General features: G+C 37.1%; 1 protein-coding gene across 5 annotated transcripts in view; it reads left to right on the top strand.

The window, feature by feature from the left end:
- LNPEP (leucyl and cystinyl aminopeptidase) overlaps window positions 1–16,345 on the top strand; it is an 82,470-nt gene that overhangs the window by 29,109 nt on the left and 37,016 nt on the right. For all 5 annotated transcript variants that reach the window (XM_019656282.1, XM_019656285.1, XM_019656283.1 and 2 more), the window contains exons 2-4: window positions 4,502–5,342; window positions 9,661–9,799; window positions 11,194–11,325. In XM_019656282.1, coding sequence (XP_019511827.1) covers window positions 4,502–5,342; window positions 9,661–9,799; window positions 11,194–11,325 — 1,112 coding nt within the window. The remainder of the gene's footprint in view (window positions 1–4,501; window positions 5,343–9,660; window positions 9,800–11,193; window positions 11,326–16,345) is intronic.

The raw sequence follows: 16,345 nt of genomic DNA on the forward strand, positions 1-16,345 counted from the left end.
GGCAGCCCAGCTCCAGGTTGAGCTGTTGTTCAGCATCTCAGCTGTGGAAGGCAGTGTCACTGGCCCTCATATGTAGGATCCGAACCGGGGCCCTCTGGCGTCCCAAGCCAGTTCTTAACCATCGCGCCACTCGGCCGGCCCCATAGCTTTACTTTTTGTTATGTTTTTTTATAATAAGTTGAACTCCTCAGTTAATCACTTACTCTTTTGCCAGCACCCTCTATGCATTTTCCCTTAGCTGCTTCTCATCATATCCTCCTTACATATTTAACCCTGGATTACCATCTGCTTTCTCTACTTAAAACAAAAAGTTTTTTCATTTACTTTTTATTTGTAATTGTGGTAAAATACACATAACACACTTTCTTTTTTAGACCTGAGCTGGTAAGCACTGCTAACCACATTTATGGAGACTGGTGACTTGACATTTTCTAGTGGGTATTTACTGAACTTATCATCCATACTTTGTACTTGGGTCACCCTTTGTAAGTGTCCTACAAAATAGTAATGTTTTCCACATTTATAGGTGAGGAAATTGAAACTAAGACAAGTTTGGTAACCTGTTTGAGATCAAGCAGTCAGTAGAAGAGCCAGAATTTCAACCTCTGTCTGACGTTAGGCCTTTAACTCTGTACTATGCTATTAACCAAACATCTTCACCTGGCAATCTGACAAATATATTAAATATGTCATGTCCCATACCGAATGCCATCTCATAGCTCCATTCTCACTACTCTCTCCAAAGAAGTTTTATTTTTTTTAATAAAGAGAATATGAAAACCTGTATCTTAATCTCAATGAATGGCATTCCTTCTTCTAATTATCCAAGCCAGAATGTGTATGAAGAATTGACATCAACTTCCCTCTTTAATATGACTTGTAATCATGCCCTCCTTTTCACTTCCATTGCCATTGTCACAGTTGAGAACTTTATATCAACCTGGATTGCCATTATAGTGACAATCCAACTCATCGCTTCTCACATTACCTCTGATGAAAAATCAAGGTTTCTTGTTTTTAAATTTTTAATCCGTTGCAGAAAATTTGTAGGCATATAAAAGGTAAATTATTGGAAAACTGAAATGAAAAAAGACATGCAAAATATAAGCTTTATTTTTAAATTATTAAATTCTATAGACATAAAATTACTGTCAAATTGCTATAGAAGTTTTTAAATACTGATTTTTCTATGTGTATCCTGTCACAGACAAGTAACACAGTGTGCAGATTGGCAGTGGTCCACAGACAACGTCAAGGAGCACCAGTTAACGGTGTCTGATGAAAAGAAATGTCTTCAGTTTTCTTAGATTATAACCACATGGGCCTTTGTTATTTAAAACTGAAACATTTCAACTAGGACATTCTTTGCTTTTGGCTTATAGATAGCTTGTGTTTGTGGATTTAAGAGGCTTTAGAAAATTTCCTGTTTCTTTAGGATCCCTTTTATCAATACAAATAAATTCCATGAGAGCAAAGGGTAGTCGTGTGTTACGTTACAATTTAATGCTAAGATCAAAGGGTACCCGACTTAAGAAGCCAAAGCAACATTTTCTTAAATAGGTGTGAAGTACAGCCCTCATGGGCTACCTGTAATGAAAGTGATTTCCTCTGGTTTGATATATTTAATTTGATATAATTGTACACACCTACAAATTTGTTTCTAATGTGCAGTAAAATACAGCAGATAGGTCAATGTGTTCCATTTATGAAAGACTAAAATTCTACATAGTATTAATCTGACTGTGAGATAAATAGTAAAAGTAAGTTATCTGGATTTTGGCAGGCATCTGACTAAGCCCGTGTCACAGATTTGAAATTAATGACCTGCAAACAGGAGATGCTAAAATGGTCAGACTTGTAGATGACCTGTTGGCTTTAAATAGGGCATGGCTGAGGAATACAAAATACAGAAACAAACATCTAGGGGGATGGAATTCAGGGATGGGAATGCTCTAAATAGTAAGCTGAAATCATACCTAGAGTTGGTGTAGAAATTTATTAAATGATACCGTACTGCTCAGACCTCACTGTTGTCTGCATCAGGTCTGACAGACCAAAACACGGGCAAATGCCTAAGAGAACATGATTTTCCCATATGAGATAAGTAAGTCGTAAAAGGCTTTTTAGGTGTTTTAAAATAGAAAAGCAAATTAAGCAACTACCGGTAATCTGGAGCACACCAGGTATTAATAAACTACTACAGAAAATTTCTAACCATTAACTGTTCATTAAGAGTTAAAAAAAAATTTAAGTTCAATTGTAGCAATATTTGCTCTGTTAATGAAGTAAATGGCCCCCAAGCACAATTAACTATTAAAACAAAACTGCCATAAAAACTTGGGGCGCTATAGGAAGTTTAGGAGACTAAATTTCCAAAGCAGGATATTAGAACTATCACCCTTCTTCTATTTCCAGACCATTCCCAGGAGATGGATAGATGGCAGCTTGCTAAACCCATACCTAGAAAGTGATTAAAAAGTGTTATTCAAAGAAAACTTTTATTTAAAGTAGTATAGTTTTTATGAAGTTCAGGATAGATAGGAGGTAGGAAAAGACAACCTAATTGGTGTCTCTGTGCTCCCCAAAGCAACAATGGGTGAGTTGAAGTGAAAACAAAATGTATTTTTAAAAGGGAATAAAAAAATAATTTTTCTTAATTTACATTGTAGCAAGTTAAGCTGAGTTATGGAATAACGGGTCTTCACCAGGTGGGCTGGGATGGAAGGGGGAAATGATGACATTGCAGACAAAGGGAGCAGAGAGGAAGATGGCATGAACGAGCAGCCTGGCTATTCTCGGAATAGAAAGAAGTTTGGGGTGGCTGGAGCACACCCAGGAATGGAGTGTCTAGTGCTGACCATGGAGAAGGCTTAAACCAGTGCTTCTCAAGCTTATGGGCACATAAATCAGCTGAGAATTTGTTAAACTTCAATTCAGGGAAGGGACTTGGAGCCTGTCTACTCTTCCAAAAAGCTGCAATGTGTTGCAGATGCTCCATAGACCACACACTTTGAGTAGCAAGACTGTAAATTTTATCTTAATATTTATTGATACTTTGTTTCATGGGTTATGAGCTGCCATTGTTTAGTTATTTAGTATTTGTTGAATAGCACAAACTACATGGCATTTCTGTTAAACTAGATATTAAGTAATTTTATGTGTTTTTCTCTGCTAATGGCAAAATAATATTCTTGGCAACTTCATTGCCAAGCACAAAAGAAATAAATAATTTAGGTATAAGCTCTCATCCTTTATTGAATTAGTTGAGTAGAGGGATGCAATATATTAATGGAAAGAATCTAAAATTTATAATTAGATTTTTAGAAAGGGGCTCCAATGTCAGTTTTGTGACTAAATAACTGTGACATTATAGAGATAATTTTTGTTTGTTTGTTTTCTCATGTCTGAAATAATTATAATACTCCCCATTTTATAGTTGTTGTGAAGGTTAGAAATGATATGTATAAAGTGCCTCGTAGGGAAAGGTTAATAGGGGTTTCAACGATCAAATTGTTGAGATCCCTTAAAAGCTAAAATTCTATGATTCTTACATAAAGAACATTGAATAATCTGATCCTAGGAATTATTGATCTATATGTGATTATTTATCCATCTACTTTTTGAGTCTTTTCTTTCTCAGTGACTCTTAGCAAGTTGGAGAGTGTGGTTCTTTGTAGTTTATAAAAGCTCCCACCATTACCTCATCCCAAGATCCACTTAATACTCATGTCGTGTAATGTGGTTGTTACAGAGGGGAATATGTTGTGCTTCTGAATGCCCCAGAAGCATGAAAAAACAGGTTGGATTGTAATTTTATCTGATTTTTACAGTTCTTTTGTCTTTTTTAAAATTATTTCTTGGTTATGGAAATTTCCTATATAATTTGCCAACTTTCAGTTTGCTGTAGAACAGAAACATCACTCTTCTGGGAGGAAAAAATAACCCAGCCTGTTGCTTGACCACTATTTAGGACTATAACGGGGCATACCTGTGTGGGGCCCTCCTTAGGGACAATGGGACTCAGAGAAGAGACCCACAAAGGCCCTCAATGCAGGAATTCTGGGATTCTGGGGCCAGAACCCCAGAAAGGGGACATGGACTATGGGTGAGCACATCTCTGATCTTATTGACTCCTCACCCTGTGGGGTCAGGCACAGCCAGAGGCAGGCCAAAGCATCGCCCCTAAAGGCTCAGGACAAGAGTCCAGGTTGTTGGGCAGGAGTGTGTTAAGGAAATTAGTATTGAGTCTCGGATACCTTGTTTTGATACTAGTCTGTTTATTTTGCTTTCTTATTTCATGATCGTAGTGTACATTTATTTATGCGTGAGTTTTTAATGGATACAAGAAAATTATAAGCATCTTACTTAGTTCAGTAGCTCTGAGATGGAAATAAGTCTTAGTAATAAAAAAAAAATCTTAAAAGTGGTCTTGTTAGCAGACAGCTTATTATGAGCTTTTCTTCCTAACTCTGTGCCTTGTCCTTATGTTTTGGTATTTTAGATCGGCTTCAGCTCCCCAGGAACATGATTGAAAACAGCATGTTTGAGGAAGAACCAGATGTGGTGGATTTAGCCAAAGAGCCTTGTTTACACCCTCTGGAGCCTGACGAGGTGGAATATGAGCCCCGGGGCTCCCGACTGCTGGTGCGCGGTCTTGGTGAGCATGAGATGGACGAGGACGAAGAGGATTACGAGTCATCTGCAAAGCTGCTGGGCATGTCCTTCATGAACAGAAGCTCAGGCCTTCGGAACAGTGTGGCCGGCTACAGGCAGAGCCCAGATGGACCCTGTTCCGTGCCCTCGGCGAGGACCATAGGGGTCTGCGCTTTGGTCATTTTGGTCGCTGTTTCTGTAATCATGGTGATTTATCTACTGCCCAGGTGTACCTTTACCAAAGAAGGGTGCCATAAGAAAAACCAATCCATGGGACTAATCCAGCCGGTTGCGACCAATGGGAAGCTGTTTCCGTGGGCTCAAGACAGGCTGCCCACTGCCATCATGCCACTACGCTATGAACTTACCCTACACCCAAACCTAACCTCAATGACATTTACAGGTTCTGTGACGATTTCACTCCAGGCTCTTCAGGCCACTTGGAATATTATTCTTCACAGCAAATGCCATAATATTTCAAGAGCGACCTTTATGTCAGCAGCTTCAAGCCAGGAAAAACAAGTTGAGGTCTTGGAATATCCATTTCATGAACAAATCGCCATTGTCGCCCCTGAAACCCTTCTTGAAGGGCAGAATTATACCTTGAAGATAGAGTACTCAGCCAATATATCTAGCTCTTACAGTGGGTTTTATGGCATCTCCTACACAGATGAAAGTAAAGAGAAAAAGTATGTAGCCCTCTGAAATGATCCTGCCCCTTTGCTCTCTGATGACTTCTGCAGTCTGTATTCCTTTGCCCATACCAGAGACATGAACTGCAATTTTTAAAAATTTAGGATGTTACGTGTAAAATAGTAGAAGAGTGATTTGGAAGAATGTACTGTTTCTCTTTTAATTGAAGCCTTGAGCATATATCATATATCATGGCGGGGGTGGGAGGAAATGCTGATGGAAGGAAATGGATAAAGATTATATCACTTACAATCTATCACGAAAACTTATGTTATCTTGAGCTTTTTACATTTTATAAGATGAATCTCGTTTTCTCTCACCTTATGAGATCTTGATCGGAAGCACAGAGGAAAGAATATGGATTATTCTTTAAGAGCTATTTTCTTAATGTGCAGAACTTTTAGGAAGTACTTAGTGAGACGGAGAAAAAGGGTGTGAAGAAGTGTTGTATGCTTACATGTATCATTTTTAGTATTCTTAATCTTTACTGGTTTGTTTTCTAAAAATGCTACTCTTTCGAATTTCTGATGGAAATTTTTTAAAAATCTAGAAGAGACTTAATTTGGTTTTTAAAGCAGTGACTCAAAACATAAAAGCATTTTCAGCCCCCTATTTGGACCATATATTTTGTACTTTAATCTTAGTATCCATAGCTTATAGTTCAAATTTCCTGAAAAATGCAGAGCATGCTGCAAACAGGTTATTGTTAATTAGCATAATGTCAGTCCTCTTGTGTGCACAAAGTGCTGTGAGATCTGCTTAATGCAGTTGAAACATTTTCTCATATTACTTTGTAAACCAGTTTGTGAATTACTAATGCTGGCCATTTGGCTACTGTATGTTGGTGTATTGAGGAAACTAGAGACAAATATTTTAAATCTATTTGAGGAAGTTTTGTTATCCTTAAATGGAGAAAGAGACAAAAGCAGGATCTGCAGTCCTATTCAGATTAGTAATTTTTCTCGTGTCCCTTTATGCAATACTTGGCATGCTGGCTCTTCATGAGATCTGACATTAAAAGCAAGTTGATAACTGCAATAGCAGCTCGGGCCTCTTGGCTTTACTTCTCCTTCTATAATCTCTATTATCTTTAGTAACTGTAGGATATATCTATATAAAAACAATGTTCTTAGTATGCAAGCAAACTTTTAAGACAAATCCTTTATCATCTCTTCCAATCAGATTGGTGCTCTTGAGTCACTTGGACCTACTACTATATAACGGGAAGAAAAACATCATGTGGCAGAATAAGGCAATTTGGAGAATGGTCACTTATTCACTCCTGCCATGGGCTGGATTGAGTTGTGGAAAATGCTAGAAAAATGGAAGACAGTTTCTTAAAATCAAGAAACAAAGTATTAAAAAAATAGTATTTTAAAAATTAGTCTGTGAAACTGCTGTTACAAAAAAATATACACATTCATTAACCACTCTGGTTCAGTAAAATGAATGTTCTACATAAATGTATATCTGGATGTAAGATTAAAGTATGTACAGAGGATTATTTATACCTTTCAAGATGTCTGAAAACTATAATTCAAAGCAAGTTTTTGGTCTTTTTCCCACTTTTAATTTTGCTTAGTTCTATTAGAGAAGTTTTTGTACTCCCTCCCCACCCCGAGGTATAGTAAGAATAAATATTTAAACAAATAGGTAAAGTATTAAGGGATATATTCCTTATTGATTGGAAAATCCGAACATATGTAAATGCCAAACACAAATTTACATTGCTTATGGTAAGGGAACATTACCAACATCATCTAAGAGGTGGAGATGGTCAGTAACCTTGAAATTAAATCTAGAAGTTGATGATAGACTTAAGGTTCTAAATAACAAACTGACATGGAAGGAACTCGTAAACAAATTTAGGGTGGGGATGTGTTTTATATTTTTGTCTTTCAATGTGTCTTTTGCTTGAACCCTTGAAGCATCCTCTGAACTGATCTCCTGGCTTCTTCTCACAGTTTCCTCCTCCTCTTGCACCCATCTTCTACCTTGTTGGTCTTTGGCTTACGATGCTTCAGTAGTAGTTCCTCATTTCCAACAGGATTTAGTTTAAGGTCTTTCAAAACCTGACCCTTCTTTTTTTCACAGACCTCACTTGCCATGATGAACTTCATATGCACTTTCCTAAATTCCAGTGATAATCATGGCCCATATTTGCTGAACACTGAAGTACTACAAACTTCCAAGCATTTTATATGTTTAGTTGTTTGGCCTATCAAACCCACTATTAATATTTTATTCATTTTACAGATGAGGAGGCAGAGACACATAAAGTGATTCATCCAACATCTTACGGCTTAGCAGGTAGAGAAGGGGAACTCAAAGCCAAGGTCATTTTAACTAACAGCCGTTTTCTTAACCACTATGGTGTACTGCCTCCCTCATTCATTCTTTTCCATTATGCATTGTTATATCCTCGGTGCTTTGAATTCTCTTACCTGACCCCCTGCTGATTCATAATTGTCTTCAGCACTGCTGGAGGTAGTACTCAAACTGCAACTACTATTTCTGAAAGCAAATGCAGTCGCTACTGCAAGAATAAGTTTCAAGACATTCAACACAGGAATAGGTAGGACAGATTCTAAGTATCATCAAGCGGCAGCCTTCTCTAAGGGACTTTTATGGGAGAGTTATTATTGCATCTCTTTTAACAATAATTTAAGATTTAATTTGTCTTACAATATCACGATCCAGTTTTTATCCAAAGTGGTGATCCAAGTATAGACTCTCTTATATGAAGAGTATGGATATCATCAAACTTTATCCCCTGGTTCCTTGTGGCCCTCTTCCAAAATCTGTTAACTGGATGAAAATTTGGGAGTGGGATGAAGAAATGTAATGTTAGAAATATGTTTACATTGTTTTGTGTATGTTGATTGTTATCTTTCTTGCAGTTTATCCAATAGAAACAGTTATTTGGCAAATCCTTACCAGGAAAAAGTATAATGCTTTTAAGTGTGAAAGAATAATTATGACTCTGTAGCATTTATAATAAACATCATCTATGTAGGACTTTATGGCATACAAGTAATTTTTATTACGAATAGTTTTATTTGATTCTAACAAAAACCCTAGGTGTTTGTCAGGGGATCCTACCTCAATCCTAATTTAATAAATAAGGGAATTGAGACGTAGGTCACTGATTCGCCTGAAGTCGTGTGGCTGGTAAATTGCACAGTTTATATTTTCTGACTCCAAATCCCACACACTTTTCTACTTATCTTTTAAAAGTGGAAACTAAGCCCTAAGCAAGCAAGGCTGTCATATCTAAAGTGGTGGTTGTGTGTGTACCATGTTGATGGTACCTGCAGTATACACACTAGGGCCACCGCACTTGCCCTCATTACTCTATGGCCATGTTTGGATGATTTCCCAAATGCAAATCTGTTTTATTCCTCTGCTTAATTAAAAATCTGCCTTTCTCCTCTTTTCCTTTTTTTCTTTAAAAATATTTTTGGGGAACAGTGTGTTTTTCCAGGACCCATCAGCTCCAAGTCAAGTAGTTGTCTTCAATCTAGTTGTGGAGGGCTCAGCTCCATGGCCCATGTGGGAATCGAACCAGCAACCTTGGTTTATGAGCCTGTGCCCTAACCACCTGAGCTAACTGGCTGCCCCTCCTCTTTTGCTTTTTTTACTTTTCTCCCAGCCTCTAATTGAGGACTTTTATATGAGTCAAATTCTCAAGTGTCATTGCTGTGCTGTGGGAAGGGGAGGGAAATGTTTGATTCTTTCCTGAAGAGAGTAAAGGAGACCAGCATACTACAGGACACCGAGTTTTCTCAGTCTTCATGAAAGTGCAAGTTGTGAGTTTGAGGGTTAGTGTGTGTGATGAAGCCGGTGTCTGTACAGATGACGGATGGCAATTAATGACCACCCTTCATACTGATCTTCTATCAGAAGCCCTTTTAAGACCTACCTTTGTGGCTTTGTCTCCAGCTCTATTGGCCAGCCATCTCCAGTCCCTGAGCATGCACTGCTCTTTCCTTGTGCTTCCCACTGTTTCTAGAATGTGCACTCTTCCCTTCTCTACCTTTTCAAATATTCCTCGTTTTTTAAGGCCCTCTTCAGATTTTGTCAGCCATTTTCCTTACAGCGTCTCAACTACTAGTCAGAATTTATTTCCTTCCCTTTGTTTTCACTGTTATGTCATGATTTGCTGCCTGACAAGTTTACCTCTCCCAGTAGATTGTGGATCCTTTAATAACTGGGATTACATATATGATGTGTATCTTACTATCCCCGTACTTGGCAGGTTGCCTTGAATAGTAGGTGCTTGATAACTATTGGATAAATTTGCATTTGTTTTAGGTACTTTGCAGCAACTCAGTTTGAACCGCTGGCAGCTAGATCTGCTTTTCCTTGTTTTGATGAACCAGCGTTTAAAGCCACATTCATCATCAGGATCATAAGGGAGGAGCAATACACTGCTTTATCCAATATGCCTAAGGTACCGTTCTGTTCCTGGATTATAAAGTCTTTGAGTGGGTCTCTTTCTTTGTTATGAATACTTGAATTTCTCTTTGCCATACTGTTGAGAATGATTAAGATCTCATACATTCTTATTCTTTCTTAAGATATATAAATACAAGTTAAAATATATGTTGAAATCAATTGGGAAGTCAGCCTGAGGAGCACTTAAGAAAAAGACCTGCTGGATGTGGAATGTATGGTCAGGAAATATGAAATATGTACTACATATTAAAGTTGTATAAAAATTATTAATATTATAAACGAGTGCTGAAGGTCACAGTGATATTTCCTGAGATATGGTGAATTTGCTATTCTAAACAGTGAAACTTGATAGTGTTGAATCTCGATTGACCTTGCTGTTTTACTGCTTATTGAAAAATGAGGATTGTAATGTGGAGGTTTAACAAGAACACAAACGTCTGTCTTGGATATAAGCTCTGCATGGGAGGCAGGAAGGGTAAAACCAAGCAGGATTGTTTTTGTGCTACACAGAACTTGGGGATCCTTTTGTTGACACCCGAGGGGCTGTGTGCAGCCTGACAGGAGCCTCTAAGAACCCATGTGACTGGGGAAGAGGGGCAGCCACAGCTGACAAGCTATGGAGCTCACCCGTGTGGGCAGGAGAGGGCATGAGCTGTCCTTCAACAGGGACATCACATCAACAGCTCCACTCCCAGCCATATTCTCAAAGAGGAGGGTGCCTACTTGCCTCATATCCCAAAACATACCTGAATTCTTGGTCAGAAAACCCTGTAAGGTTGCGTGCATTCCCCCATCTTGTGCGTATTGTAGACTTCTCTAGTGACTTATGTCTTCGATCCCACTTAACCTTCTTGGGGTTATCAGCATGGTATTTTCTGAAGCCATTTCAGACATCTTGGAGGGATAGCCCAGCTGTAGCTCCTTCTGTGAATGTATTGGGTTGTCAGAAAAGTCATGACACATTTGTGCAACGAAAAACATAGAAAAAATATGTCATGACTTTTCCGACAACCCAATATTTGTAGCACTAGAGAAGAGCACTCCTAGGTCATAAGGAAGGGTGGTGTTTTAAAGGGGAGAAACAGAGCACTGTTACTTACTGCCTCTAACTTATACATTTATTTAAAGCCATCTGTTGAGACTAAAAGCTCCTTAAGGATTTTCACTGTAATTAGCGTATCTTCATGATGAAGGCTAGTAGAACATACCGAGACTAAGGGCCATGCTCTGTTTAGAAACGTGTGCTAAGAGATTAAAACATTCCAACACCTTTAATAATTTCCTATTTGGATTTTTAGTTTCTCAGTTTTTGTTTTGTTTTGTTTTGTTTTTGTCACGGTCATTTATTCCCATAGTTACAGAACTGTCATCTTTTCCCTTTGCTTATAGACATCATCAGTCCCTGTAGAAGATGGACTTGTTCAGGATGAGTTTTCTGAGAGCGTGAAGATGAGCACTTACCTAGTTGCTTTCATTGTCGGGGAGATGAAGAACCTGAGTCAGGACGTAAATGGAACCCTGGTATGTTGTTGTGGTATTTGTCTTGAAAGAGGTTAAGAGGAATTCTTTAATGATTTCTGATAACTGCTTTATGAAGGAAAACAAGCTTTTGGATCACAACTCTGGCATTGCATGCCAGAAATGTTACTTTTTGCTTAGTTGTTATTTACTGCTACTAATTGAATACCTAAAAGTCAATAATTTCCAGGTTTCTTTTAATTTTACTTTTAAAAGTGAATTCCAGTAAGACAATATGTGTATAATAAAGCTTCCAGAACTGTTGTCTACACTATGGTGGTCACTAGCTTAATGTGACTATTTAGATTAAAATTAAAATTATACAACAGTATCATGCTGAATAAGATGTCCTTCATTCATGTCCCTCCACTCCCACACCACCACCAACAATTTGGCATCCATCCATCCATAGACAAAAATGCCTTTGTGAAAGCTGTGCAATCCAGCACCATATGCCAAGGGACCTGGAGGAGTCTTCCCACCCATGCATACAGATCTTGGTCCTTGCAGTGGCCTGTGAAATGGCTCCATGGTTTGAGAGTGCCTGAAAAACACTGTCTTAGACAAGAGAGCCTTTTTGGAAGTCCAGATTTTCAGCAGAAAAAGTTATAGCACATTGTTGGAGCAAAAAAAAAATATATGAATTTGGATGCATTGGAGAGGGCAGATGGTAAAAACTGGAGGAGATAACTACTACTTCTGATATGAAAACAGAAACACAAAACTTCAAGGAGCATGAAGAATCAAGGAAACATGACACCATCAAAGGAGCACAATAATCTTCCAGTAACTGATCCCCAAAACATGAAGAGCTACCCAATAAAGAATTCACAATAGCTGTTTTAAGGAAATTTAATGAACTACAAGAAAATGCAGACAATTCGGTGAAATCAGGAAACAATACCAAACAAAATGAGAAGTTTAACAAAGACATATAAATCATAAAAAGAAACCAAACAGAAATTCTGGGGCTGAAGAATACAATGAATGAAAATGAAAAATGGAATAGAGACCATCAATAGCAGAATGGATCAAGCAGAAGAAAAAATTGGTGAGTTAGAAGGCAGGAAATTTGATATTATGTGTTCAGAGGAGAACAAAGAAAAAAGCATGAAGCATAGTGAAGAAAGCCTGCGTGATATATGGGACACCATCAAAAAAAAAAATTGTGAATTGTTGGAGTTCCAGAAGGAAACAGAGGGAGAAGAGGGCAGAAAGCTTATTTATAAATAATAGCCAAGAACTTCCCAAATATGGAGAGAGATTTGGATATCCAAGTTCATGAAGCTCATAGGTTACCAAACAAACTCACCTTAAAGATATCTTCTCCAAGACACATTATAATACAATTGTCAAAATCACAGAGAATCTTAAAAGCAGCAAAGTAAAAGAAGTTTGAAACTTAACAAGGGAACCCCCATATATTTATCAGTGGATTTCTCAACAGAAACCTTAGAGACCAGGAGAGAGACAGATGATATATCCAAAGTGCTGAAAGAAGAAAAAAAAAATGCCAACAAAGAATACTCTATCCAGCAAAGTTATCCTTCAGAAATGAAGGAGAGATAAAAGACTTTCCTAGACAAACAAAAGCGGAGGGAGTCCATTACTAAACCTTCCTTATAAAAAATGCTAAAAGGAGCGCTCCAAGCTGAAATGAAAGGATGATTGATAATTATTAACATGAAAACAACAAAATCACAACACACTAGTAAAGGTAAGTATATAGTCAAATTCAGAATACTCTTAACACTGTAATATGGCGGTGTGTGCATCCTATGGCATGCATCAAAAGGAGCTCTAAGAGATAATTGCCTACATTAAGGTAAAAGAAAGATCTCAAATGAACACCTGACTTTACACCTCAAGGAACTAGAAACATAAAAATAAACTCAACCCAAAATTAACAGAAGGAAGGAAATAAAGATCGGAGCAGAAATAAACGAAATGGATACTGGAAAAAACATAGGAAAGATCAGTGAAACCAAGAGCTGGTTTTTTTTGAAAGATAAACGAAAATGACAAACCTTTAGCTAGACTAAGAATAAAAGAAGACTCAAAATCAGACATGAAAGAGGAGACATTACAACTGATACCACAGAAATACAAAGGATCGTAAGAGACTACTATGAACAATTATAGGCCAACAAATTGGTTAATCTTGAAGAAATGGATAAATTCCTAGAAATACACAAAACCTACCAAAACTGAATAATGAAGACATAAAAAATCTGAACAGATCAGTAATAAGTAAAGAGATTGAATCAGTAATCAAACACCTCCCAACAAAGAAAAGCTCAGTATGAGATGGTTTCTCAGGTGAATCTACCAAACATTAAAAAAAAAAAAAATTACTGTTAGTCTTTCCCAAACTCTTCTAAAAAATTGAAGAGGAGGGAACACTACCAAATTCATTTTACGAGGTCAACATTACCCTGATACCAAAGCCAAATAGAGACACTACAAGAAAAGAAAACGATAGGCCAGTATCCCTGGTGAATATAGATGCAATAGATGTCTGTGCATAAAATTCTCAACAAAATATTAGCAAACTGACTTCAACAGCACATTAAAAGGATATACACCATGATCAAGTGGAATCTATCCCTGGGATGCAAGGATGGTTTAACATACACAAATCAGTTAATGTGCTACATCACATTAATAGAATGAAAGATAAATATTGTATGATCAATAGATGCAGGAAAAGCATTTGACAAAATAAAACTTCCTTTCGTGATAAAAACTCTCATCAAATTGGGTATAGAAGGACCATACTTCAACATAATAAAGACCAGATATGACAAACCCACAGTTAACATCATACCCATCATTGAAAGCTTGAAAGCTTTTCCTCTTAAGATCAGGAACAAGACAAGGATGCCCACTCTTACCACTTTTATGTTTTCACAGAAATACAAAAAAATAATCCTAAAATTTGTATGGAACCACAATAGTCAAAGCAATCTTGAGAAAGAACAAAACTAGAGGTATCACATTTCCTTATTTCAAACTATGCTGCAAGACTATAGAAATCAGAACAGTATGGCACTGACACAAAAATAGACACACAGACCAATGGAACAGAATCAAAGGCCAAGAAATAAACTGCTGCATATATGGTCAGCTAATACTCGACAAGAGAACCAAGACTACTCAATGGGGAAGGGATAGTCCGTTCAGTAAAATGGTGCTGGGAAAACTGGACAATCACATGCAGAAAAAAGAAATCAGACCTTTCTCTTATACGACTCACAGAAATTAACTCGAAACGAATTATAAACTTAAAGGTAAAACCTGAAACTGTAAAACTCCTACAAGAAAACATAGGAAAAAACTCCTTGATACTGGTTTTAGCAACAGTTATTTTGTATATAACACTAAATGTGCAAGCAAGAAAAGCAAAGATAACAAACTAAAGCTTCTTAACAAGAAAAGAAAGAAAACAAACAGGCAATCTACAGAATGGGAGAAAATATTTGCAAACCTAAAATAGATAAGAAACTCATACAACTCCATAGCAAAGAATCAAACAATCCAGTGAAAAATGGACAGAGGAATTGAATAGACATTTCTCCAAAGAAGACCTATAAATGACCAACAAGTACATGAAAAGGTGCTCTCATCACTAATCACAAGGGAAATGCAAATGAAAACCTCAATGAGATATCTCCTCATGCCTGTCAGAATGACTGTCATCAAAAAGGCAAGAGATAACAAGGATTGGTGAGGATATGGAGAAAGAGGAACCCTTATGCACTGTTGGTGGGATTGTAAATTGGTGTAGTCACTATGGAAAACATTATGGAGGTTTCTCAAAAAATGAAAAATTTAACTACCATATGATCCAGCAATTCCACTTCTGGATATTGTGTGTGTGTGTGAATGTGTATGTGTGTGTGTGTGTATACGTATATGTGTGTATATGTATATGTGTGTGTGAGTATATACCGGGGTGCCAAAAAAACGTATGCAAGTGGACACTGGCCAACATTGCTCAAGCAATATTTTGCCATAATCACAAGTGATAAATGACATAAGTAGGAAAAGAAAGACAGAATGTGTGATTTCACTTATATGTGGAATCTAAAAAAGCCAGATTCCTAGAAACAGAGAGTAGGATGGTGGTTGCCAGGGGATGGGGAGTGGGGGAAATGGGGAGATGTTGATCAAAGGGTACAAACTTCCTGTTATAAGATGAATAAGTCCTGGAGATCTAATGTACAGTATGGTGATCATAGTTAACAATATTGTATCATATAAATGAAAGTTGCTAAGAGAGTAAATGTTCTCACCGCAAGAAAGAAATGGTAATTATGTGAGGTGATGGAGGTGTTAACTATTATAATACTACTGTGGTAATCACATTTCACAATATATAAATACGTTAAATCAACACAAAAGTATACCTTAAACTTACTATTATATGTTAATTGTATCATTAAATCTGAAAAAAATTAAATTTAAAGTTTACTTCCTCAATCTCAGTAGCCATATTTTTAGTGTTCTTGTGACTAGTGGCTACCATATTGGATATCACCAATGCTGAATATTTCTATCAATGCAGACAATTTTATTGAGCAACACTAAACATAGAACATTGTGCACTTCAAAGATAGTGTAAAAATGTAGTTAAAAGAAAAACTCCAGGTTGTAAAAGTTAGTTGAATCTTCCTTTCTTAAAAAACACGCCCTGATTGAGTTTTTTTCATCTTAATTAGTAAAATTGTTAAAGGGTCTGGTGTGTCCGTGATTTGTGAAAATTGATTATTTGTTTTAATTAGGCTCCTCTGCTTTTCTTTGTCATTAGTACCTGCCTATAAATGATTTTTGATTGGATTTTATGATTTAATTTTATAGTAGAGACCTAGTAAAGCTAATATTTTCACATACTGACTATTTGGGTTCAAATTTATTCTGTATAGCTTACTAGCTGTGTGCCCTTGGACATACTACTCTGTAATCACCTTCCACAATTCTTATACTATATTGCCTAAATTAGCCTGTCCTCTCAAGGGTTAAA

The sequence above is a fragment of the Hipposideros armiger genome, unplaced genomic scaffold (genome assembly GCF_001890085.2).
Source record: "Hipposideros armiger isolate ML-2016 unplaced genomic scaffold, ASM189008v1 scaffold_257, whole genome shotgun sequence".
NCBI lineage: Eukaryota > Metazoa > Chordata > Mammalia > Chiroptera > Hipposideridae > Hipposideros > Hipposideros armiger.